The sequence below is a fragment of the Apostichopus japonicus genome, chromosome 22 (assembly GCF_037975245.1).
Source record: "Apostichopus japonicus isolate 1M-3 chromosome 22, ASM3797524v1, whole genome shotgun sequence".
Classification (NCBI taxonomy): domain Eukaryota; kingdom Metazoa; phylum Echinodermata; class Holothuroidea; order Aspidochirotida; family Stichopodidae; genus Apostichopus; species Apostichopus japonicus.
This window is the reverse complement of record NC_092582.1, coordinates 7891611-7917733: the sequence shown is the minus strand read 5'-3', so window position 1 is coordinate 7917733 and position 26123 is coordinate 7891611. Positions and strand designations below refer to the sequence as shown.

The 26123-nt window shown below is 38.2% G+C and overlaps 2 protein-coding genes and 1 long non-coding RNA gene across 6 annotated transcripts in view; 1 reads left to right on the top strand and 2 right to left on the bottom strand.

Moving 5' to 3' along the window:
• Nucleotides 1-58: 58 nt before the first annotated feature.
• Nucleotides 59-7093, bottom strand: LOC139963605 (L-rhamnose-binding lectin CSL3-like). The gene is made up of 7 exons (XM_071964543.1): nucleotides 6937-7093; nucleotides 5447-5592; nucleotides 3470-3617; nucleotides 2998-3143; nucleotides 1749-1896; nucleotides 1342-1481; nucleotides 59-293 (listed from the first exon to the last, which is right to left on the bottom strand). The coding sequence occupies exons 1-7, from the start codon at nucleotides 6992-6994 to the stop codon at nucleotides 138-140; spliced, it is 942 nt and encodes a 313-aa protein (XP_071820644.1). The 5' UTR covers nucleotides 6995-7093; the 3' UTR covers nucleotides 59-137.
• Nucleotides 7094-19197: 12104 nt separating this feature from the next.
• Nucleotides 19198-23203, top strand: LOC139963614 (uncharacterized). Its single transcript, XR_011791640.1, has 2 exons — nucleotides 19198-22822; nucleotides 22864-23203. It is a non-coding gene; the product is annotated as an uncharacterized lncRNA (long non-coding RNA).
• Nucleotides 20755-26123, bottom strand: part of LOC139963613 (band 7 protein AGAP004871-like) — a 91793-nt gene continuing 86424 nt past the window's right edge. For all 4 annotated transcript variants that reach the window (XM_071964567.1, XM_071964566.1, XM_071964568.1 and 1 more), the window contains exon 6: nucleotides 20755-25960. In XM_071964567.1, the coding sequence (XP_071820668.1) occupies nucleotides 25769-25960 (192 nt within the window). In that variant the 3' untranslated portion in view covers nucleotides 20755-25768. The remainder of the gene's footprint in view (nucleotides 25961-26123) is intronic.

Here is a 26123-nt window from a genome sequence, read left to right as displayed (position 1 = left end):
GCGCGCTTCATTTCTTAGTCAAAATGCTGTAAATAAATGTTTCAAATACAATGAAATGTCTGCTCTCAATATAGCAAAGCTTTATTGTGGATAGAAGAACATAGCAGGTACATTCATCTTGTTCACTTCTTCGCAAGTTAGTTGCAACTGTATTCGACCTCAAGATATTTGTAAGTGCCAACACATGGATCACCAAAGACTCCGTTGTTAGCGCTCACGTGGCACGCATTCTTTCCGTTGCACGCAGACGACACGACGTGTGAAGAGGACGCAGCTCTACAGTTACTTATTTGCTGTAAGAAAGCAGAAAGTAAGAACAGAAAGAAAAGAAGTTGTATGCTGTGTCTTTTTCTCTGTTTTGACCTCTTTTCTTTCTTCCAATGAAACTTTGTGATTTTTGTATTCATGTACTCGTTCGTTCGTTTATCACTGTTTCTATATCATGAGAAGATTGAGGGCAGTAAAATAATGGTGAGGGGAAACCAAAGACATCATTCTTTGTGATCAGCAAATACGAGAACATACAATTCGGGAGGGAAACCGACGAAAGCCTTTCTTTTTTCACACTGCAGGTGACTAAAGGGCAAAAGAGGTCATGTGAATGGAAATAACATTAGGGGTTGTGGAGGGGTGGGGTGTTGTGGTGGGGGGGGTGGAGTGGGACACTGGTAAAACCGATTTCTGAATTAACTGTTTTAATGTTTTTAGCTGTAGGATGGATTACATTATACAAGGTAGGCACGGATTCACGCTAGAATGAATATAAATGGCTAGTCGTTCGTTCCAAAGTTATTATATATTATCGTGAAATGACAATTAATTATTTCCTGTATATGACATCGCATCGTACTTTATTGAAACAAACCCGGTCTCAACAAGTAACAAACCCTTTCTGTAGTAGGCCTGTATATCAGGCAATTTACACGTACACCCCCCCCCCCCCCCCCTCCCCCCACACACACACCAAGTATGTAGCAAAACATCCTCCAAATTGCCCGTTTTCATAAGTAACAAGTGTCAATGTTTGGTATTAGAAAGTTACTTTTTTCCAATTTTTGTAATTAATATGTGTGGTTTTGCGATATATTGCAAAGTTTCCTTTGATCGAAAAACTAAGATTGACCAAAAAAAGTGTTGCGATATTGATCTATTTGATCGGAACTTTTTGAGGTAGTTTTTTAGATTCCCACTCCACCACATCACATTTGCTTGACCTACTGCCCCCTCATGGAGGTATTTCCACTCCCTTCAATATTGAACCCCTATAACGCCCCTGACTGGTAACATGGCGTTTCAAATATTGACTCGTGTACCGAGGAGTATTGACAACAGGCTGCTTACCCGGATAGAGGGCGATGGACAGACTTCACTACCAGCATTTCGTCCGTATGATGCACCTACGATGTTCAAAACTTGACCGTAAGGACAATGGAGGCTCAAATTACCGGATTCGCAGACTCTGGCTCTGCGAACGCTTCTACCTGCGAAATTATAAATTAAGGAGAAACGTTAAACAGATGCCCAAACTGCCATCCATGCAGGTATATCCAATAGGTGTTGGGGGAGGGGTGGGAGCAGGTGGAGGTTGGGTGAAGGGGGAGGCGACAAGGGATAAGGTCCACTATACACAGAATGAATAGAGTTTTAAATTGAATCCCCAGTCGAAATATTTGCAATGAATCACAACAATTAAGTACGTGTAATATGCTGGGTAAAGTACGTGTAATATGCTGGGTAAGGATACTTACATTTGTACTCAACTCGCAAAAATTTATAGGTATTCACACATGGATCCCCAAACACGTGATTGCTGGCTGATATTTGACAGCTGGTTTCACCTTGACATGCGTTCCATACTCGAGACAGGGAGGTGCTAGATTGACAACAGGAGGTAACCTGGAAAATGGATAGAATTAACCGTATCGTAAACTCAGGAGGGCATGCTCAACTTGATTCTACGTACATAGCATTGGTATATTTTATTTGAGGTGAGGGCTTGAGACTGCATGCATGTGTGTGTGGGGAGGTGGGGGGGGGAGGAGAGGGATCACGCTGTTACGAGATAGTCTCGGTGTCAAAGGGGCGTGGGCTTTTGGAATGAGCTTTGCGGGCTCGAGAGCAAAATTCGTTTTGAGTTTTGAGTAACTATAGACCAGAATGCAAAAATGCATTGTGGTTTCGATGATGTAACATGAGCAGTTTTCTTCATGAACCTGACGTAATGTATAGTAAGCGTGCACATGTTTACAAGGGTGTCACGATTTAACCTCTGATGACCCCAAATGACCTTTGACCTACACCAAAAACAATAGGCTTCTTAAACTTAATATGGTAAATATACACACTACATTAGAGGTCGGCCCAAGCTTCCAGTATTGAGATATCGTGATTACAAGGTTTTCACAATTTGATCCCTGGTGACCCAAATGACCTGTAATCTCCACCAAATACAATATGCTTCTTGGAATTAATGTAGTACTTCAACACACGAACTATGAAGTTGGTCCGACCTTTCCTTTTTGCGATATCGTGTTTACAAGGAGCCCCTGGTAACCCCAAATGACCTTTGACCTCTACCAAAAACAATTGGCTTCTTGTAATCAATGTGTTACTTATACACACTAAATATGAAAATGGTTTGACCTTCCCTTCTTGAGATATCGTGTTTACAGGTTGTGCGTCACAAACGCACTCACACACACACATGTTGGTTTTACATTCCAACCGAGGACCCCATTGTATTTTCCATTGTTCAAATCCACGTACCCTAACCTTAACAATACCCTATACAATAGAAATTCTTCCGAGGACGTGGTGATTCTTTAGAAATCACAACCGAGGACCTGGAATTCTTTTGTTCAAGTCCTCGGTCAGATAGAAAAACAAACGCACATTCACACACACATACACACACACGCACACATACGCCATCATGAATGCAAAGGTTACGATTATCATCAAAACCAAAAATTATGATAATTTAAATAGAAGACGTACACGTATCGAAGGATGGTTACAGACCGATGGCCCGCGGTCTCTTCCGTACAAAGCGTACTCCACGTCGATGTAGGTTCCACTTGGACATTCGATGGTCAAAGTTTTACCCTCACATACCAAGGAAGTTTGAAGTTCAGTGGAAATACCTACAGAGACGATGGAGAAAATATGAAAATGCATTATGTTTGTAAATCATGTCCGAATCTAAAATAATAACATAAATAAATAAAACATGAAACTGATGCCATCCATGCAGACATATTCAATAGGTGTTGGGGGAAGGGGATGGGCTGGTGAGAAGAGGCGAAAGGGGATAAGGTTCACAACATACATACGCACAGACACATTTTTGTTTAATGAAGAAAGTTTGAAATTGAATCTCCAGTCGAAATATTTGCAACGAATCATAACAATTAAGTACGTGTAATATGCTTGGTAAAGTACGTGTAATATGCTGGGTAGGTATACTTACATTTGTACTCAACTCGCAAAAACTTATAAGTACCCACACATGGATCCCCAAACACTCGATTGCTGGCTGATATTTGACAGCTGGTTTCACCTTGACATGCGTCCCTTACTCGAGACAGGGAGGTGCTAGCTTTACAACCGGAAGTAACCTGGAAAATGGATAGAATAAACCGTTTCGTAAACTCAGGAGGGCATGCTCAACTTGATTCTACGGACATAGCATGGGTATAAAAACATTTTTAACTGGTCCCCGAACACGTGTGAAGTTCCCTAGTCTTTCAAAGAGGCAACGATAGTCCCCGTTCCTAAGAAGAGCGATGCATCATGTCTAAATGACTACCGTCCAGTGGCTCTAACTTCAGTACCGATGAAAGTATTCGAAGGTTTCGTGTTAACATTTAAAAAAATTTCCTACCATGCTAACTTCGACCCATACCAATTTGCCTATCGAGCCAACAGGTCTGTTGAGGATGCCATTTCGATTTGGATGCATGAAACTCTTATTCACCTGGAAAGGAAATGTTCTTATACCAGGGTCCTATTCATCGATTATAGTTCCGCTTTCAACACCATCGTGCCGTCACGGTTCCATCTTAAATTACGGGATCACTTTGATTTCCCCGCTGCTATTTGTGACTGGATCCTAGACTTTCTTCTTGGTCGCAAACAATGTGTCAAAATTGGCAATACCTTCTCAGAATCTATCGTATTAAATACAGGTACCCCCCAGGGATGCGTGCTTTCTCCGATGTTGTACTCTTTGTTTACATATGATTGTATAGCCATCGACCTGAACTCGAGGGTTATCAAGTTTGCTGACGATACCACTGTTACTGGATTAATTACTAATGGGGAAGAAAGCGGGTACCGCAATGAAGTGAGTCGATTAGTGAGCTGGTGCAAGGAAAACAATTTGATTTTGAACATTAATAAAACAAAGGAATAAATTGCGGACTTCAGACGAAATAAAAACACAATGGGTCCTCTCATTATCGATGGAATGGTGGTAAAGCAGGTGAACACATTGAAGTTGTTGGGTACATTTATCATGGACAATTTATCATGGAACATTAATACTGAAGAAATACTGAAAAAGGGACGCCAGAGACTGTTCTTTTTACGTGTTCTTAAATCTTATGGGGTCAGTGCAAATGTTTTGACAAACTTTTATCGTGCAATTATAGAAAGCATTTTAACTACTAACATTTTAGTCTGGTTTGGTCGTGTATGCCAGAGTGACCTTCGGAAATTGCAATCAGTAATAGAAATGCTGAGCATATTATTGGTACGGGCCTTCCATCTCTCCACTCTCCGTACCAGGAGCGTGCACTCAAGAGAGTCGATAATGTACTGAACAAGGACTCACATCCTGCTCATCAGTACTTCCAGTTCCTGCCCTCTGGTAAAAGGTTGCGTACATTCAGGGGATCAAAGAGGCTCACAAATAGTCATTATCCTGATCTTAAAGATATATAATACAAATAATGCCCGCTGATTGGTTCTAGTCTTGCCTTCACGTTTTAGCCACTGCTTCTTATTGTGTAATATGCTATATTTGTTATACTTGTTTACCTCTGAATACTCTTTTTATATCATGAGCAGTATACATAGTACCCTTTTATATCCTTTACCTAGTCATACGAATTGTTTAAATATTTATTTATTGTCTTAATCGTTTCATTGTTTTCGCTTGAGCTCCTGTTTTCATCCAATTTCCATTGTATGTATTCTATCTATTGTGCTGAATAAATATCTATCTATCTATATTTTAATTGAGGTGAGTGCGTGAGACTGCATGCATGTGTGTGTGGGGAGAGGGGTTGGGGACGGGCAGGGGAGGAATCACGTTGTTACGAGATAGTCTCGTTGTCAAAGGGGCGTGGGCTAATGGAATGAAATTTGACGGACTCGAGAGCGGAAATCGTTTTGAGCTTTAAGTAACTATAGAAAATTAAGAAAATTTAAATAAAAGACGTACACGTATCGAACGATGGTTACAGACCGATGGCCCGCGGTCTCTTCCGTACAAAGCATCCTCCACGTCGATCGTGGTTCCACTTGGACATTCGATGGTCAAAGTTTTACCCTCACATACGAAGGAAGTTTGAAGTTGAGCGGAAGTACCTACAAAGAAGATGGAGAAAATCTGAGTATGAAGGATGTATGCAAATCATGTCCAAAAGTAACCGCTTCGATACTTCTATTAAACCTTTATTTGCTGAATGCAAGACGGACGAGGTCGCATTTTTAGTCATTTATTAACTTAGATTCAGGAAATGAACTACGTTAATTTAAAGTGTCACTTATATGAAAATTACATTTCAAGGCAGAGTTGTTGCATTGATTTGTCAAAATCCAAGAAAACTGAGCATCCGATGTATAGTCAGAAATTTCTCAAAACATTGAAGTAGCCAACCGTACAGAAACACAACCTGGACTGATTGCAGTGATCTATTTTTTTTCTTTTTCTTTTTGTAACGGTCTTCGAAAGATCAAGACTAATTTCCTACCAAATCACACCTATACTATCCCCCTTATAGAACCAGACAAACGAACAAAATAAAACGAAACAGTTGATGAAAGTCATAGTAGTGTATATTCAAACGTTTTCGAAGATTTCCCATCTTCCTCGTCAGGAAATAGATAATAACTTATGTATAGTGCATACGAAAGTTGTAGTATTAATGATGACTATCCATGTTCAAAGATATAGGAGGTTCTAAAATAAGTTGAGTATATATGACGATCCATGTTGAAATAGTTGATTGTTTCAATCAATCAATTATTTCAACATGGATCGTCATATATACTCAACTTATTTTAGAACCTCCTTTATCTTTGAACATGGATAGTCATCATCACAAGTTTTCACGGCGACAGAAAATACTACAACTTTCGTATGCACTATACATAAGTGACTATATTATTATCTATTTCCTGACGAGGAAGATGGGAAATCTTCGAAAACACTACTATGACTTTCATCAACTGTTTCGTTTTATTTTGTTCGTTTATCTGGTTCTACAAATGTAAAACTCTTCCTAAACTTTATCCCCTTATGTTGAAAGTAAATGAAGGCCTATACCATTAAATTCCGTCAGAAAGGACCAATACCTTAATAATGCTAGATAGCCTATGCTAATACGGTCTATGCTTCAACAACTTTGATTAAACTCTTTCTAAGAGAGCAAGTTTATATTTGCATATTGATTTGATTTCACACCAAGATACAAAGAAATGTAAAACATGGTATAAAGATAACACAGAAAAGTATTAAAGTCCAGTAGACTTATTTCTACTGTGGTTCCTGAGTATAAAAAGAACAATAAATAAAAAGAAAACTTTTGCGATCATCTTTGAATTCACAAGTGTTCACGGCGACAGAAATTGAGCAAGACAGTCTTCGCCGTATTTGGTAGATACATCATAGTATTGTATCATTTAATAGTCTAATTGAAAAAACCTTACCTGAAAACGCAGCGTAGTACAAGACAGCAATACACAACGAGTGTGTAAGGACTCCCATCGTGTTTTCTGAACAAGGCGAACGGTGTTTTGCCAGGACCGAAATTACAAATAATAACTTGCTTTCTTCACTGTTGGAACTTTTAAGACCCGAAGTAACGCATATCCAGTCATTCCCCAACGAGCGGGTTAATGAGCTCAGAGAGCGGGTTTCTTGTAGCCACGCCCCAAACATTTGGCCAGACGTATGAAATTTTGCGAAACTGCTTGAGACATACCCCTCTGGTTTAAAGGTTTGAATAATGCAAAAGAAGGCGTCGCTAGCCACCATGACGTGGTAAGTTGAACCTCACAACATTTATCTGTCGTAATTCAACAGTAAAAATTTCTATTTTTGTCGTACTTTCTGATAAGTCTCCATTGAATTTGACGCCTTTTTTCATGGCTCCAAAAAGTGCCGTTAAATTTGCCGTCAACTTGACATCGTTACAGGAGAAAAATACACTTTTTTGGTAACATTGATACCAAATTCGCGATTGGAAATGCACTAGTCTTGTCAATAATCAATGGCAAAACAAAGCGTTATGTATCACAGATGTTAGGACTTTGTATTGGCTCTGCGTGTACATGTAATGATGTACATTGCATTAGTTCGTAGCAAACGCCCATGTCAAACTGTAATGTTCACAACTCATACCAAATAGTCATTATATTACTATGGCTCTGAAATATAGGGCCAGAAAATGCTCATCTTCTTTCAACACATTTTGCAAGCTCCGAAGATGAAGTGTAGCCTAGGACAAAAATTACCTCACACTAACCACTGCCAAATACCACCCTTTTTTCATGGTAACCAAAATTTGACTGGGGTATTTTGGTCCTATGGATGCGGTTTACCACAGTTTTTCAATAGTACCATACCACAATTTTACCATGGCTTTTATTACTTTCTATTTCATCTTCACCATGGTTTTGTCTCAAATTTACCCTATGTGGACTATGGCATTACCATAGTTTTACCCTAATTAACCACAATTTTACACTAATACCTGTATATACCCAAGTTTTACCCTAATTGTACCAGAGTTTTTACCTTAATTGTACCACAGTTTTACTCTAAATTTACCAGAGTTGTATCCCAATTGCACAACAGTTTTCCATACTTGTCTTAATTAAAATCAGTACACCACAAATTACCTTAAATTTCACCCATTGGTTGATTGTATCATAATTGGGATATTTGAAACATACAACAGAGCAACTAGTCATACGGTATGTCATGTTATACAACACCTAATTATATTCCGGCCATTTGATTGGTCAATTGCTCGTCGATTGCATGCAAAATCCGCTCTATTGCACCCTATGAAATAGAACCACGGGTTATACTTTTTTGATAGCACTTTTTTCAATGGTAAGAGAGCAGAGAAACATGTCTGTTCAAAACAATCTGTTGCATGAGTGCATTTTACATTATTATTAAAATTTTTATTATTTAAACATTTCTAAAGCGCACATATATATGTAAAAACATAAGCTATGGCGCTGTACAAACTTAAAAGAGTAAAGGTATAAAACTTAACGAAAATTAAGAAACTATGTTAATCATATGAAAGAGGTAAAAATCTTAAAAACAGATAACCCTAAAAGACTAAACAAATCCAATAACGATGGAGAAAATGAAGACAGTAAATACCATGCCACAAAATTAGAAAATAGGATAAAACAATAGTAAGAGATAAATACAAAAAGAATGAGAGAGTAAGTAAAACTAGATTAATTATATACACGTGTGAAAATGAAAGTCTTTAGACTGGATTTAAAAGAACTTACAGTACTTGAATTGCGAATAGAAAATGGGAGTGCATTCCACAATTTGGGGGCACAGACACAAAAAGATCGGTCACCAAGGGACTTGCAGCGAGTGCGGGGGGTAGTTAAAATCAAACTGTCATGAGATCGTATGGAGTAGCTCACTGATCGTGGTTTAAGAAGGTCCTTCAGATAAGATGGTGCAGATCCGTGAAGCGCCTTATAAGTGAGTGATAAAATTTTAAAATCGATACGATCCTTTATCGGAAGCCAGTGGAGAAGTTTAAAAGCAGAAGATATACTGTCATATTTGTTCAAATTTAGGATGATACGGGCAGCCATATTTTGTACACGCTGTAACTTATTAAGGGAAGAACTGGGAAGACCATAAAACAAAGAGTTACAATAATCAAAGTGTGATGTGACAAGTGCCTGAACTAAAGTGCGAGTAGAATCAGTTGAAAGATGCTTACGTAATTTCCTAATATTATACAAGTTAAAACTAGCGATTTTACATTTTTCAATTATATGTTTTTTCATTGATAAGGTGTTGTCCAAATAAACGCCAATATACTTCACATCATTTACACAATTAATAATAGATGAGACCACGTTAATACAATCAATTTCAAGTTTTGAAAGTTGACTTCGTGAACCAAAGATAAGAAATTCAGTTTTGGTATCGTTCATTTTTAAGCGACACATATTCATCCAAGCCTTAACGTCCAATAAACAACTCTCCATAGCATTTAGAGCACTAAGTTCAGAGTCGGAATTACCTGGTTTGAATTTTAGGTACAGGGCGTGATCGTCTGCATACCCCATGACCTCGAGAAGGTGACTGGAGATTGTATGATATAAAGTACTTGCATAAGCCGTAAAGAGAACAGGGCCAGCACAAGATCCTTGTGGCACGCCCTGGTGGACGGTGGATTTCGTAGAAATGCATTCACCAACCTGAACACTTACATCCAATTATATCCAAATTTGAAGGTGTTGTATAAAACAAATAATGAATGGTTTCCATTCGTGCATTAGTGCAAATATTTCATTCGTTGAAAGATGTAATTTGTTCTATTCAACTCGGCTGCGCCTCGTTGAATGGAACATTCCATCTTTCAACTCATGAAACATTTGCACTATTGCACTCATAACCATTCATTATGTGTATAATGTCGTATATGTATGTTATGACATACTATTTTATATGCACCAGATTTGGTCAATATGCTGATTTGAGAGAAATGGATAGTACTTCGTGGTTAAGGAGTTTTTTTAAGCGAATATACCAGTTTTAAAAAAAGGAAATAATGATATTTATGCAAAAAAAAAAACAATTTTTCTAAACAGTTCGAAAGTGGTTAATTTACGTTCGGAAAATACGTCCGAAATTTCCCTTTCCATTCCTTTTTTTTGTGTGTCTTTTGTCAGTAACGATTGGATTAAACACCTTTCCTTCATTAAATACAACTATTACCACACATATAAATTGGTAAATGACTGAGAAATTGAACTTCGAAAATGATAAGTTTTACCTAATTAAATATTAATGAGGAGTGACATCGAGAAACCCCGTGCATATTCTTCAAGAAGAGAAAACACTTTTCGCACCGCTGGGGACTGACTGTATCAATCTTCGATAACAATCGAGTAAAATCCAGGGTCGCAGTATCAGTTCTGTTACAGGATGAAGCTTCGAAATCGAACCCTAAAGCGAGATCAAGTTCCTACCATGCACGCAAGTGAACCCATTTCCGGGATTCTCGGTATTGCCGGACATGAGCATTAACTGGGGGAGGGGGAGGGGAGGGGGACTTGGAATTTGGAAGGTTGATTCGCTGCCAGAGCCAGAATGTGTCATGGCGTGCCATCGCTGTTCACTATATGGAACAACATAACATACACGACAGCCATTCCATATAAACTTAATTCCACCTGGTCTTTCCACGTTGGTAGTCAGTTCGTACTTTGAACCATGGCCGAGTTTAATTCTACGTGTCCTTAACTTTTATTTATAATATTTATTTATGATAGATAATAGGTTACATTCACCAACAAAGCTCGACTTTTAAATTTAATGGAATTAATCTGATTTCGTTTCACATAGGCCTGCAGGTTTTATCTTCTTTTGCTTTCATTTAAAAAAAAAGGTTTCATTTCAACGGGGGAGGCGGGACCGATGATGATTCTCCTTAACAAAGACAATTACGACTATTATACACATACAAGATAACAAAGGAAGGGATGAAAGAAAGAAAAAAACTAACAACCGACATTAATCCTGAGTTATTTAAACTCACGGGAGGGAGTATGAAACTTAGATGATACCTACACACAGAAAACAATATGTATGTGTGTATGTGTGTATGTATGTATTTTAGATCCTTCTGCAAGCCAGTGGCGGAGCTAGGGGTATTGGTCGGGGGGGGGGGGGCGAGAGTGGTCTGTAAGGGCTTTCGACACTATCTAAGCGGAGCGCCACCACAGGTTGGCGCGAAGCGTACAGACATTTTTTGAGTAAAGATACTCACTAGATCGCCGGAAATTACCCTTTCCGGGCCTTGCTAATTTGCAGATAATGTGACAAATGTCAATAGGTAGATGAGATCGCAAAAAAAGGTCCATAATCGCGAATTAGTAAAAAGTGGTAAAAAGCTGACAAGGGCGCCAGCTGTCCATTTGAGTCCGTCAGGGCCCGGGGGGGGGGCATCCGCCCCCTGACTGTGTGGACGCTCCGCCACTGCTGCAAGCATGAACTCGCGAAAAAGTCTCATTGGCTTATCAAAGCCGCAACCTGACAAAAAAGCTGGCAAGCAAAAAATTGTGTTGATTGCATTATCATCTCATGAGTTTACAAGGAGTTAAATATTATGAATGTTTATCACTTTAAAAATCGAAGCAAGCCAGATATATATAAATGTGAGTGCGGCCATACCTACCTGTACTTTAGGCCTAACTTTAACTTAAGCTGTAGCTGTATCCAGTTGGCACACTAGATGTCTCATTTTAATTCTTTTGATTGCTTAAATAATTCATTTAGTTGGTATAACACTATACTGTCTGTGGATATCAAAGAAACTTATGTACATATATTCAACAATAACCATATGTGAAAACGGCGTGATGCTTTTAACTTTACTGCAATCCATTTGTTACAACATTTGTTTCCTGGGAGACGCAAAGGGGTAAACTATCTGTAAAGGAATCATGTACAGCTTTCATAGACTTCCATTGTGTAAGTTTCCAATTCCTTGTGCCCACCACAATTTGTAATTATGTCAGTTTTGTGTTTGGGATACTATGCAAAAAATTGATGCAGATATATTTTATCTTAATGGAATGAAGAATATTTATCAACTATTCAAGCCCTGGTAGAGAGTAAATTTTTCAAAGGTACTGATTTTTAAGATGAATGTTTTTAATCCTCGGGAGAAATGATATTGTTGAAGAACATTGTTTTCCATTCCTCCAACCTTTGGGCTTTTTTGTTTTGTTTTTTTGCCAAAGGCTCAGAGAATCTATGCAATGGTGATGTCCTGTGCGTGAAGTGTGTGAAGTGCAACCAACTCCCTGGTGCAACCAGATTCAAGATTTTCGTGCTTACCGTGCCAACAACAAAAACAATGTAACTGCAGTGTAGCAGTCGTCATAGTCAGCATTCCACATGTTATCATATCTGAAAGTTCACTTTGATGTATAACTTCCAGTTTCTATTAAAAAGATGATATCCTTTCATTTCGCCACTAATTGTTTTGATTGGTTTACATGCTAATTCATATGAAACTAATAATGAACAAATCACTGTGTATCTAAAGTTGTTGCTTAATTGTTTTAAATTGACTTCAGGAAGAGTTGTTTCTTTATCATTACATTTTCAGACCCGTCACATCGGATAACTTGAGGGATTGTTGTTATTGTAAGAGTGTTTAGATTCGTTGTGCTTAATACTCAGCAGTACAATAATAAATCCAATCAATGTGATGATTGTGTATTTAACATGGTGATTGTAACATTTATTACACAAACAGTAACATGAAATTGATTTATACTGTCATAGCATTCAGTGTCCCAAGAATGATAATGGTCAGTTTAATGCAAATATGTTTCATGTCACAAAGTTCACTATTGTTCCATTTTCTTTCAAGAGGATTATATCAGTTCGTTTCATTCTTCATTCTTCATTTGGTACTGGTTGATTGTTGACTCTTAATTGAAATTAAACTATTATATGCAGCAGATTATGAAAATACTGCTTATATATGGGTGAATACAGGAAAAGTTATATCTTTGTCATTGTCTTCATGACCGACAGTTGATTATGATTTAACTTTAGCTTTAAAATGAAGTTTACTATATAAACGTTGAAAAGGTGGGGTATTAACGTGAAAAGTGAAGGAAAATAATTTCAGTGTTAACTGGCTACCACCAAATATTCAAGATCCTTCCTCTTACTTGAGAATGTGTAAGGATTGACCCATTGTGCATAATATTATTACATCATAATCCTATCAAAGAGCTGATAGTAAGTTTAACTTGTTGGAATAATGCTCAACTATATACCAGCATGTTTAATTTACAAAGCTCACATGACATAGAAGATTATTGTTCTTGGGTTGATGTTTTGTAATTGAAACTAAAGTAATAGGGTCAAACAGATCATTTTACGTATCTATGTAAGAAATTTTACCTAATGCTACGGGTAGAGTTGTATCTTTGTCATGTTCAATCAGACAATTGATTATGTTAATTTGGGAGCTTTCAAATATCGACCAAGTCGACCAAATGCTTTTTGTACATGCATCTCAGAATTTTCACGGAAGGTTTCTGGCAGAGGGGAATGAAGGGTTTTGTAAAGGATGGGCTCCCCTGTGACTCCTATTTAGGGTTGTCTGGGGTTCCTCTCCCAGAAAATAAATTCGACGTCAAATAGTACATCCTGAGGCATATTTAAACTGTATATTAGGTCTATATATCAGCAGCTCTAAACGCAAGGTTGTGCTAATAAATACTAATAATTTCAAAATTACCCTCGACTGACTTACAAAGGGGCCTGAACCTGTTTTGAGTTTATACCCGTTACGAGTCAAGGCTGCCCCGTCTCTCCCGTGGTCATCATTCACGCACTCTTCAATCTGTATTCGGAGGCAAATTTAAATTATACATTGCCAGTCTAAGTAGCCCCAAACAATACTTAAAATGAGGTCAACCTTATTCATCTTACGATTTTTGTTCTCCAACAAGCTCGAATTTATCAGGCTCGAATCTAAATGGGCGGGGTGGGATGAGGGAGGGGTGGGGTTCCAGTCGGAAACGGGGGGAGGTATGTAGCTGCGTACCGTTTTACCCCTATACTGCCTATTCGTCGGCCTTATAGGGAAAACATCCGTTAGGAAACTCGACACTTCCTGACATTTGAACTTTCACAGTTGGTGTTGTTATTGTAGTGCGCGTGCGTGCTACAATATTGGGATTACTAGCCCGCTTCATCATCTACATGGCTTGTTGGTGAATGCAAGCTGAACATACCCATTTCATAGCAATCTCAAATTACAGGTTGGCTATGCAGGAAAGATTCCAGACTCAGATTTGCAAAGAATTGTGGCGGCGAATAGTTAATACTGCACACGCAAAGAAATAGATCTCTATGAGTAACAAACTTCTTCAAAACAATACGTAAAAATCCTCTACTTTGGTTCGTTAATCTTGAAGAGAACAAGACAGGTAACATTTGAACGCATATGAGTTTACAACATCCTGCAATAAAACGTTGCAAGCAACAGTAACGTTTAACAAGTTGTTCAATTTGACCAATCAGTGTCCAGGACTCTGTGTATTCTCTGTCACGTCCGAAACAGGCGTGATTCGTGATTTACAGCTTGGTTGTCCGGTTAATCTGTGATGGTTTTAATCTTCATTTCTTCGTTTATATTCAGGCACATGCTAGCCAGAGTACTGTTTATAAACATTACACAATATATCATAGCTTTGGTCTACGTTAAAGGACCAACGCCGAAATGGCTTCTTCGTGACCGAAATAACTTCAAAGGGGTTACAAATAGAACCCTTGATTGAATACCAACAACTAACTAGCTTTCATATTCACCGCGCACATATGGAAAGCCATTTTAACATTTAATCGGGAATTTTAGATATCTGAAATTGTTTCTTATTTCAGATATCTGAAATTGAATTCGAGATATCTTAAATAGATTTCGAGATATCTGAAATTCTAATTCAGATATCTGAAATTGAATTCGAGATATCTGAAATTGAATTCGAGATATCCGAAATTGAATTCGAGATATCTGAAATTCTATTTCAGATATCTAAAATTTAATTCGAGATATCTGAAATTGAATTCGAGATATCTGAAATTGAATTCAAGATATCTGCAATTCTAATTCGAGATATCTGAAATTGAATTCGAGATATCTGCAATTGAATTCGAGATATCTGAAATGCATATGCATAAATTTCCGATTAAATGTTAAAATGGCACGTATGGAAAGCCATTTTGACATTTAATCGGGAAATTTCAGATATCTGTAATTGAATTCGAGATATCTGAAATTGAATTCGAGATATCTAAAATTCTATTTCAGATATCTGAAATTGAATTCGAGATATCTGAAATTGAATTCGAGATATCTGAAATTGAATTCGAGATATCTGAAAATGAATTCGAGATATCTGAAATTGAATTCGGAATATCTGAAATTATATTTCAGATATCTGAAATTGAATTCGAGATATCTGAAATTGAATTCGAGATATCTGAAATTGAATTCGAGATATCTGAAATTGAATTCGAGATATCTGAAATTGAATTCGAGATATCTCGAATTCAATTTCAGATATCTGAAATTCCCTGGTATTTCGAGATATCTGAAATTGATTTTAAGATATCTGCAATTATTTGTAGATATCTTAAATAAATTGTAGATATCTGTAATTTAATTTGAGATATCTAAACTTATTTCGAGATATCTGAAATTCCTTATTAAATGTTAAAACGGCTTTCCATACGCACTACAATGACACGTATTGAAGACCTTTCAGCAGAGGTGTGAAATGATGAATTTGCAGACTTTATGAAGAATGGCTGATCCCGGTTTAACCACAAGTTGCTGTCAGTTTCCAGGGTTCCCAATCGGGGAATTCCTAACTGTTTGCGGAGTATATGCAAGAGAATATGTTTTTTTTTTTTTTTAAATCGAGAAATTGACTCCGACGTAACATTTAGCCACCCCCCACACCACCTTATCCTCCCAATTAAGTTGGCTGATGGCTGGATAAAAACATTGTTCCGATATCATATACTACCGCGGTTAGTAGTGTGTACCGCGGAGCTTGAACCTCTTACGCAGATTGCACATTTGCCACCTGCGCCTCACCTTGTGCTGATATTTAGGTAGCCTGAAGTCACGTAGTAAGGAATGCACTGACCTCTTACTCGATCACGTGTTGAAGTTCCATTTTCAGGATAAACTTCTACCGGCTTGTTCGCAAAATAGATTATTTTGCTGTTTCCCATGCAATATATGTATAATGTTACTGCATGTAAATATAGGCCTATATACGACTCTAGGCTGTTGGTTCCGATGCGAATTAATACTTACTAAAGATACATTTTAAGTGCAAAGACCAAACATGCCTAACTTGAGAAATTCAGTCCTAAGTTTCTTCCCAATCTATGGCGTGCTGTCTTTGCTGAAAGTCTAACGATAGGCCTCCTATTGAAAGCCGTCGAGGATCGCATTGTTACTAAACTCAAAGCACTGTCAGCGATATATAATTATGCGAGAACCTTTTTAAACATTCCAGAATTCCAGCACATTTCCAGCGTCTATAATTAAGAACCTTAGATAGAGGGGACCTCATTAAAACGGCACGAGACTTTACCACGGGGTGCAATGAAAGGGAAGTAAATGGGGGTTGGAAATAGGAAGAATCGTGACAGCTCAGTTCATTTGGAGGGAGCCTGTTGATAGCCTATACTAATTTCGATGTTTCTAATATACGACATCTCTCCTTTGTTCTTAAAGGAATAACGAAAGCAGGGATCAAAGATAATTTATATTATTCAGTTACCTACAAATTTTCTAATATTCGATTTTTTATTAACCGCTTCCTGTTTAACTGAACACGCTAGCTTTGAAAATTGGTTCCTAATTGCCTCACCACAATGCAAAATAAACCGCCATTGATTACGTAATATACCTGAAATCCCCGTTGTTCTACCCTGGCGTCTACAATATGGAATTTCCAGGCGTATTACGTAATCAATGTCGGCTTACTGTGTATTGTAGTGAGGCATTGGGAGCCAATTTCAAAGCGGAACATATTCAGTCAAACAGGAAGTGGTTAACTTTAATCATCGAATATTAAAGAGTTTTTAGGTTATTGAAAATGAATTGTCTATTATCCCTGCCTTCGTTATTCCTTTCAAGGTATCGCTTCCTTCCTCTCTCATGACACGAAACGGCTGACGGCCACAGGCAGAATTCGACAAAAGAGTCATTACAGGTAACAGCACAATAAGAATAGGGTATCCGTCCGCCGCCGGAAAGTTTACCATTATCCGGAAAATAGTCCTCGTTAAGATGGACCTACTGAAGTGACTCTTTTGGCACGTTTACAGTCACCATCACCATTCACTTTGATGTTCGGAAGTTGAAATAAACTAATGCTCGAAAAATCGGGAGGACTTGGATCGGTGAGTATACTACGCTAAAGTCGACCTCTTCCAGCTCAAAATCTTAACAGTCATAGTTGATGTTACATATAAGAACAACAGCAGCCATCATAAAGTGGGTAGGACATGTCAGTTGAAATTTTCTACCTATACTCCCTGTCGCCATGGAAACTGACGAATTTAGTGTGTAAATCAATGGAGTAATTAATTGTGGTTTGCCATCCTACAAAGTCGTGCTAACCTGCGAATAGGAGGAGGTACTTGCTGTTTTACAATTAAAAAGGAAGAGTGTAACATTGATATCGAGGGCGGTATTTGAAAATAAAGGCCTTCATTTGGGCGGTGCATTACGAAATGCGCACACCTGTGATCATCTATAAGATTTGCAATTAACCTCCAAATTTTTATTTTCGGTTTCCCGAAAGGGAAACTATGGAGTCACTCTTACCGACCCTGCAAAATTGTGAGGGGGATAGCGGATGGCAAATAACTATATAACGCGTATCGCAGCAAAGTCGGTAGGCCTAATTACTTTTACGGTTCGATTCGTCCGACACGGCAACATACAGAGACGTGCTTAAAGGCATTGAAGACTCGCCCCAACCCGCGTTCTGAAAAAAGTTAACTTTACGTTGCTTGCAAGTGAAGTTTACTCCTTGTCGCTACAAAATGCAGACAGTAATGAAACGTGATACCTTGCTATCTTTTACATAGACCTGAGATGTCCATCGCCGCTATGTACACTGTGTTGTGGGTATTGACCGTAGCTGTATGTACTGACTACACTAGTGTCTAATTACCGACGGTAGCAAGCTGTGTGTATTTTCTGGGGTCGATGGTGGTGTCCAACACTTCTGTTACACCTCATTCGAAACTAGGTCCGATTACCGGCATGAGACGATTCTTTTTTACCGCCTTTCGGGAAACATTTGATACTGTAGTTTTGATTGTCTGCGATATTCACACAGTCTTATGTAACCAACACATGTGGCGTCTTGTGTACTATCTCAGGTCTCTATGAAAAATTTGGTTTAATAATCATATTTGTTTATGCAGTGGTTCAACAAAGTTGAATAACAAAGCAACCTTCTTTTTTAAAAGTTTTTGCAGATTTTGAAAACATTGGAATAGTGAATGTTCCTTTCTTATCCTTTTGTGGGAAACAGAAATGAAAGGGGTGGGGTGGGGGGAGACTGCAGGGGTGTCACTTTGTGTACCTTACGACACTGTAAATTCTCTTCACACTCCTGTTCTGTCCAATAACCTTCACCAGTGGCGGATCCAGGATTTCGCCGAAGGGGGGGCCCAGATGGGAAATGCCTAATCGTCGTCCTGGGGGAGGGGTCTAAGGGGAGTGGGTGCCCCCCTCCCCTTTGGGAAAATTTCACAAAATATGGAGGTCCTCGGTGCAATCTGGTGCTACTTTTCGTGAAAGTTTGGAGTAAAATTTATTTCCAATAAATCATGTATTCATGGTTTGCCGGGCATATATTTGCAATCTCGAGCAATGAGCTGGGATTTACGTCTTTGGGGAGTAGGTGGTGATGCAAACTACTTTTTACCAGGCTACTCCAGGCCATTTCATCTTGGATGCCCCCTTCCAGATGGAGACTATTGATGCAGTCAGAGTGCCCCTCTCACCTTTACTTTATCAGAATGATGGTGTACTCTTTTTGCAAATTTATTTTACAAAAAATTACACGCACAGTGGCGTAGCTAGGATTTTTTGAGTGGGGGGGGGCCATGGGGGGCTTTCTTGTGGGGGGCGGAGTTTACTATCTAAGCGGAGCGCCACCTTGGTTGGCGCGGAGCGTACAGAGAAAATTTGAGATTTCAGCACCCCCCAGATCGCAGGAGATGGCACCTGTGAGGCAAAATAGCAACCAAAAAGATGTGCAACTTTGGTGACAGAAATGCAAAAAAAGTTTTTTCTCTTTCATGCTGACTGGCCTTGCCAACTCAGCCAGACTTTTAACTTGAGGGAAGTTGGCATCATTTGTCGTTTCAAGCTGTCAAGGCCTTTCTCCCAACTCAAACCCTTGTGGGCTACCGGTAGATTTGCAGGATATGCCCACATGTGGACTTAAATAGCATTAGAGGAAGGGGGTGGAAGACTAACACGCATCGATGTTTCGGTAATGGTCCACATTGATGGCTCGGTGCTTATTAGGCCATTTATTGGGTTTCTTGAGGCAGCTGTCATCAGAATCTGGCTTTTTGTGCCAATCGATGACCGATAACATGTATTGGTATGTAAATTTCTTCTTCATATATCTAGCAACACTCTAAAAACAAATGAGTGGATTTCATTCCATTGGAGTGATCACTCGGCGCACTTCAAATTAAGAGTAAAATTTAACTCTATTGGAGTTAACCCCTTACTCCTAATATGAGTGAATATAACTCTATTAGGAGTTAAGATTTACTCCAATGGAGTGGAAATTCACTCTTATACCGGAATGTGCTCAGTGATCACTCCCATGGAGTGAAATTCACCTATGTTTTTATCAGCACAGTACAGTGCATATCATCATAGACGTACGTACGTACTACGTACGTTCGTATATCAGACGCACTCGATACCCACGATACGATACGGTCCTGGAGAAACTATTTCCACTCATCATTTTTTAAGGCGATACAGTAGTGAGTATTGAACAGGCACAGCCGCATGTTTGCAGGAAATTCAGAATTCCCAATATTTTATATCTCTACCAGTAGTGAAAATCATGTTTCGACAGTTTCGTGGACATAAAAAGTTGTTTTGTGGAATATTCAATGACATATCAGGGGCGGATGCAGGATTTGTGACAGGGGGGGGGGTCTGACTGGTCCAGCCGCGCCTGAACGTAAGACTATCTAAGCGGAGCGCCATCATCGGTTGGCGCGGAGCGTTCAAGAAAATTTTTGGCTTTACAAACCCCCCAGAAGGCCGGAAACGGCACTTCCCGAGTATTCTAAGCAGCATGTACCTAGCCTGAAAATATGGATCTCATGTCTGCAATTTCAGGCCCCCCGTAGCTACGCCACTGATCACGCATGGGGCACTTTCCCTCGAACGCGGTAAAAAAAAAAAAAAAAAAAAAATCAGGATTTTCAAAAAGGGGGGGCCCGGGCCCCCCCCCCCCCCCCCTGGATCCGCCCCTGTTCACAACAGGTTACTTTTAGGGTTTTTTCCAAGAGAATTGAAAGCTTTTTAGTTTAAATGTAGGCTAGGTCACAATTTTCTTTAAAGATGTTTCTTCTTCAAAAGTAACACTATAGTCCTTAATGTAAAACTTTATCTCAAACAAAATACACACAAACATCAAAAATGGTTTCTGGCAAAAAGATACACAAATTATTATATATTTTGTTTTTAACAATTAATAAACACAAGAAATATTAAGAAAATGATATTGTATATGCATGCTTACAAAATGACAGAAGTACACCAAATTATACAGTTACTGGATAATGATGAGCAGTACTATTGGAGCAGGGTACAACTGAGCACTTCTGAGCAGAAGGTACACGTGTGAGTAGGGAGGGGAGGGGGGAGGGTTCAGTGACTCTTACCCTCTACTGAAATGGTAAAGTTGCCTTTTCTAGGGTATGATTATGATTCCATAAAGACCCTACAAAATATCGAAGCTTGCATTGTTTTGGGTGGCATGATGGTAACATAAACTTGTAAGGAGTGCATGGTATTTGATAATCCTTGACCGAGGGAACCATATCTGTAGCTACAACTTTTTTCACATGATAACAGTGTCGAAAATGAAAATTGTTGGGACTAAAGTACTAAACCAGGCAATTCCAGATTTCATCAGTACAAATTACACATGTTGACAAACCACATCATTTCATGATGGTTTCGTTTTCCTGACCGATCACTCTGAAAAATTGAAATTACAGCAACTAGTTACATTGTTATCAGGCTACCATTTAATATGAAAAATAGCTACATGGATTCTCTGTGCACCGCAACAGTATTAACTTCTGCATTTCAGATACCGATTAAATAAAGTCATCATCATCATCACAAAATACACACATTTATGATGTTCATATACATCTTTATTCAATGGATGGTGTTTACAAAACACATCATCTCTTGAAAAAAAATCTTATCTTCTTAAGTTTTCAGGAGGGACATTTGGTTACAGTAGCTAAAAACTGTGTTAGATGTTTTGAACAGTTTTGCAATCTAACACACAAAGGATTCTTTTCTATTTAAAATGCTCGATCATAAATGTCACTGTTGGCTGATGATAACTCATATATAAATCAAGTTTGTCTTTGGAATTGATGATTTAAACATATGAGTCGGAATACAGTTTTGCCGATGTTATCGACAAGTCTACTAATTACAGTAATGCAGCTCTTGTTAAAGCAACAGAATTCACTTAACTTCAGCAGTAGGATATAGGTAACAAAAGCGCACAGTGATGCCAAATGTCAATTTCCTCAGTGAATCAATAAATCTACTCTCACCACCAAACAAAATAGATGACAATATTAAACTTTCCTGAAATTTCAATCAAACTCCGTCCAGAGGAAAAAACAAAGACACAGGTCGATCAAAGTTCGATTTTTTTTGGTTTTTTGCTTTGTTTTTGTGGATGTCAATTGCAAAGGCTGCTGACCAGTTGTCGAATGACACAAACTATTCAAATGTCACATGTAAACCAAGATATTGACACAGTAATTCTGGTGATTGAAATGATGAATAGAACTTCAAAATTCAAACACCAGTTAATCAATACTTCACAAAATGAGTGAAAATAGGTGATATTCAGGCAGACGAGAATGTTTAGCCGATAACATGACTTCTTTCATCGCTGTTAGAATACCATGATTCAGTGTGGCAATTTAGTATATATGTATTTTCGGCCAAAGTGAAGCATACTACACCACCAGACAAAATACCCATGTCATCAAGCAAGAACAGTTAACAATTCACTTCCAGAGAATGAAATACTTTTAGGCGAAGAAGAAAAAAACCTAATTTGATATGCCAACTGCACTTGATGCAGCAGCTAGTTTGTTATGTGAATTTGATTACATAACAACTACATAGCTCTATTGATTGGTTTGTAAACTCTTGATACAAGTAGCATGTTATTCGGTAAAGAATGGATTAAATCAATAAAACGAACATAACCATCTTGGGTTGCTTAGTCTGACAAACTTGACACCCCGATACAGGAGCAAACTTTTATGCAAACTTGATTACACGAGGAAGACGTAACCACATTTAAGTTGTTGGGTTATCACTGGTTCTGTTGCGACATGAAGTCGATGAAACTAAAATCACATTACATAACAGTGGTCATATCGTCATTATTAATATATAGAGATACTTGGTTAACTCGATTCTGATTGGTCAATTGCCTGAAGGCAACAGACAGACAGGATTCTGATTGGTCAATTGCCTGAAGGCAACAGACAGACAGATACTGTATGTATGTAAGTGTATGTATGTATACACCAACGCCTTGTACTGATAAATTTATTAGTAAGTATCAAAGCAATATCGAACTTGTTCAAGTTTTGGAACAGACCACCAACACTGACCAGGGTCTATTCTGAACCTGCTGTTTTTTCTGTTCTCCTTACATATCTTCCTTCAGATTTATCTGGATCAGTAAGATGAAGAAGTCATGTCAACATTATATCCAAATAAAATAAAACTGTTAGCAAACTGCTTATCCACTAGAGAGCCGTGTAGGAGAATATGTAAAAGTAAGTTTGCCTGACGTTTCAATCCTAGCAGAATCTTTTTCAAAGGCTAAAAAAAAAGAGGCTTTTTAGCTTTTGAAGAAGATCCTGCTAGGATTGAAACATCAGGCCAACTTACTTTAACACAAACATTATATCCAGATAAAAAAGTGGATACAAGACCGCTCCTTATTTGGTCTTCTATATTTATTAAAAAGGAGCGGCAAATTCACAGCTCTGTAAGGATTTCAAATAACAGTCCACTACTCCCAAGGGTCTGTCCTGGTGCTTCTCTCAGAGTAGCATCTATCATACTTGGAATAAAAGGCTTTTTGATTTGGCAAATTTTTTTTGGGTGGACCCATTCGTTTTGCCAAAATTTCTAACCGGTATTAAAGCACCGCATATCTTGATGGGGTATACTGCATTCTCTTTGGTTATTTCAAGAAAATCGCTATTTGGCTTCCCAAATGAATTCAAAATCAAATGGTTGTTTTAAAGCATGTCAAACAATTAACATTTCTTAAAGATTTATATTCTTGTTACTGACAGCAATGAGGCAGTGCCAAGAAAAAAATCTTTTTAGTACCATTTTTGTACTTATCTTATCACTGGCAGAATATTAAAACAATATTTAAACACAAAAAGCCACCCTTCTTAAATAGATCACTTTCTAACAGAGTGAAATTCACGGCTAATTTAATTAATGCAGATGAGTGACAGCGAAAAATTTTCATAAAACAAGTCATCTCATTAACAAGCAAAATTCAAAAGATTTTGTACCAACAACCTTTGAACAATTGAAGCAAGCATCAGGGAATGTCAAAAGGACAGATTCCTGCATCAGCTGAGTAATCTGTACAATCAAAAGCATGCACTGTTAAACAGTAATAAATGACAAAAAATATGTCTGAAGTTTGATCATGATAAAAACACAGGTCAATGCTGCCATCATGTCTGATGAAAAGCAGAAGATGAAGAAGGAAACACAAAATGTCCGATACAGATTCCTGCAAATGATTTTTGAAACATTTTTTTAAAAATATTTACTGAGAAAAAATATGCAAATGTCAACACGAGCTAGAAATGAGCGTCTGTCCAGCAAATTTCTTCATGGCGTGGTTTAAGAAATGTCACAACTTTTAACCTGTAAACATAGCTCGTGTAAACTTCCTCTCCTCAATCCGCCTCATTTACCAATGTGACAATATTTTCTCCCTCTAATTACAGTTTTATTTATGCCTGGTTTCCTTTTTTCTACTACTGCCTTTCTGTCTTGACTTCAACATAGGTTGTCAATTACATTTTTATCAAACAGATTTATCGTATGTATCTGCTTACGTTTACTTTCGTTCCACTGACATTTTACGCTTTTTAAATATTTATCCTTCCATCTTTGGAAAATCAAGGATGGAAATGTGAACTACTATTCAATTTTTATAACATTGGAACTGTCACAAACCGCTGAGCCATTATTCACTGGGTCAGCCGATAGCTCATCTAACCTCTGCAACAAATGTCCCCCTCTATTTTTGGTCCTTCAGGCTGTTTCCTCCCAGGGAGGGGGGGGGGGAGAGAACTAGTAAACTAATAACAGGAATCTATTAATTGCAGGCCAAACGCTACTACATGAAAACAACAAATCTCACGAAAGCTTGAAATAACATTCTGAATTCTAGAATCAATTCATGTACAAAAAATTGTTTGTAGAAGGATGCAAAAGTGATGTATAATATTTACATAAATTTTGTTGAAGCAACCAAATAGCGGACACCTGAACTATTTCATTCAAAATTTTAACTCTTTTTGTTGTTCTTGTTGTTGTTTGTTTTGTTTGCTTACTAAATATATAATATATTACAACACGTATTCAATCAGAAAATTGATTACACAAAAGAAGCCTTGAAAAACCACTTGCCCCTCATGGAGATAATAAATTAGGGGCCCATGCAGATGAACATGTAAATCTTACAAAGGTAAACCCTCCATTGATATTAGAAAGAGGATAAAGTAAAAATTGATATTGTGTTTCTAAAGTCAAGATGCCAAACATATTGCAAACTGCCAGATAGTCATCCAATGATATAGCCAGAGATATATATATACAATAACTAAAGCCAGTCATGAAACAACCGGCCTTGATTGATTCCAGGACGTTTTCCAAAAGTTCTTTTGAAAACGTATACAAGCAACCTTGTCGGTTGAGTACATCACGTTGACATCAGACATATTTTTGTTTTTTAACTCTCATGAATGAGAACGAGTCCTTCAAACTCTTGAAGTTTGGCTTGCAGATTGCAACGACTATACCAGGCAGGGCATCCCACAGTGGTGCATGCAAGACCGTAATCAGACAAGTTTCGGGGGGTTATTCTAGTCCATATGGACGACCACACTTGTTATTGTCCCGATATAATTTGCAATCCATCTTATAAAGACGGACGGTAATGCTTTCATCGGGATCAGAAAGCACTTCCCTACCGAACAAAAGTCTATGACAAATACAGCTGGATATTGTGAAAATAGGTGCCTTTTTAAACCGTGACCCTTATATATCTACCGTTTGTGATTTAACCATTTTAAGCGACGATTGGAGCCTGCAATCTGGTATAAACTGGGCTGTTTTTATTTCTTGTTGACGAAGCCGTTCAGGAGGTCGATTGGTAACGGGAAGATGATGGTGGAGTTCTTCTCGGCTGAGATCATGTTCAGAGTCTGCAGGTATCTGAGCTGTAACGCAGACGGCGATTGGGAGATCACATCCGCAGCTTCCTTCAGAGCCCTGGAGGCATTCTGTTCACCCTCAGCAGCAATGACCTATCGGCAAGAAAATTATAAAATTGTTTGGTTAATCCCATCCACCAGCAAGATCAGTAATAATTAATGCACTATGGTATATGGGAGGAGTTGGTTTACTAAAGATAAAACTTTCCCGAATATGAACCAAACTTTATTCGCAGTAAAGTTATCACATTCTGTG

Coding starts and splice junctions, on each gene's coding strand:
- LOC139963605 (XM_071964543.1), bottom strand. CDS start 6,994: ATGGGAGTCCTTACACACTCGTTGTGTATTGCTGTCTTGTACTACGCT. Junction 3,144..3,469: donor TTTGCGAGTTGAGTACAAAT/GTAAGTATACCT, acceptor TCGTCTCTGTAG/GTATTTCCACTGAACTTCAA. Junction 1,482..1,748: donor TTTGCGAGTTGAGTACAAAT/GTAAGTATCCTT, acceptor ATAATTTCGCAG/GTAGAAGCGTTCGCAGAGCC.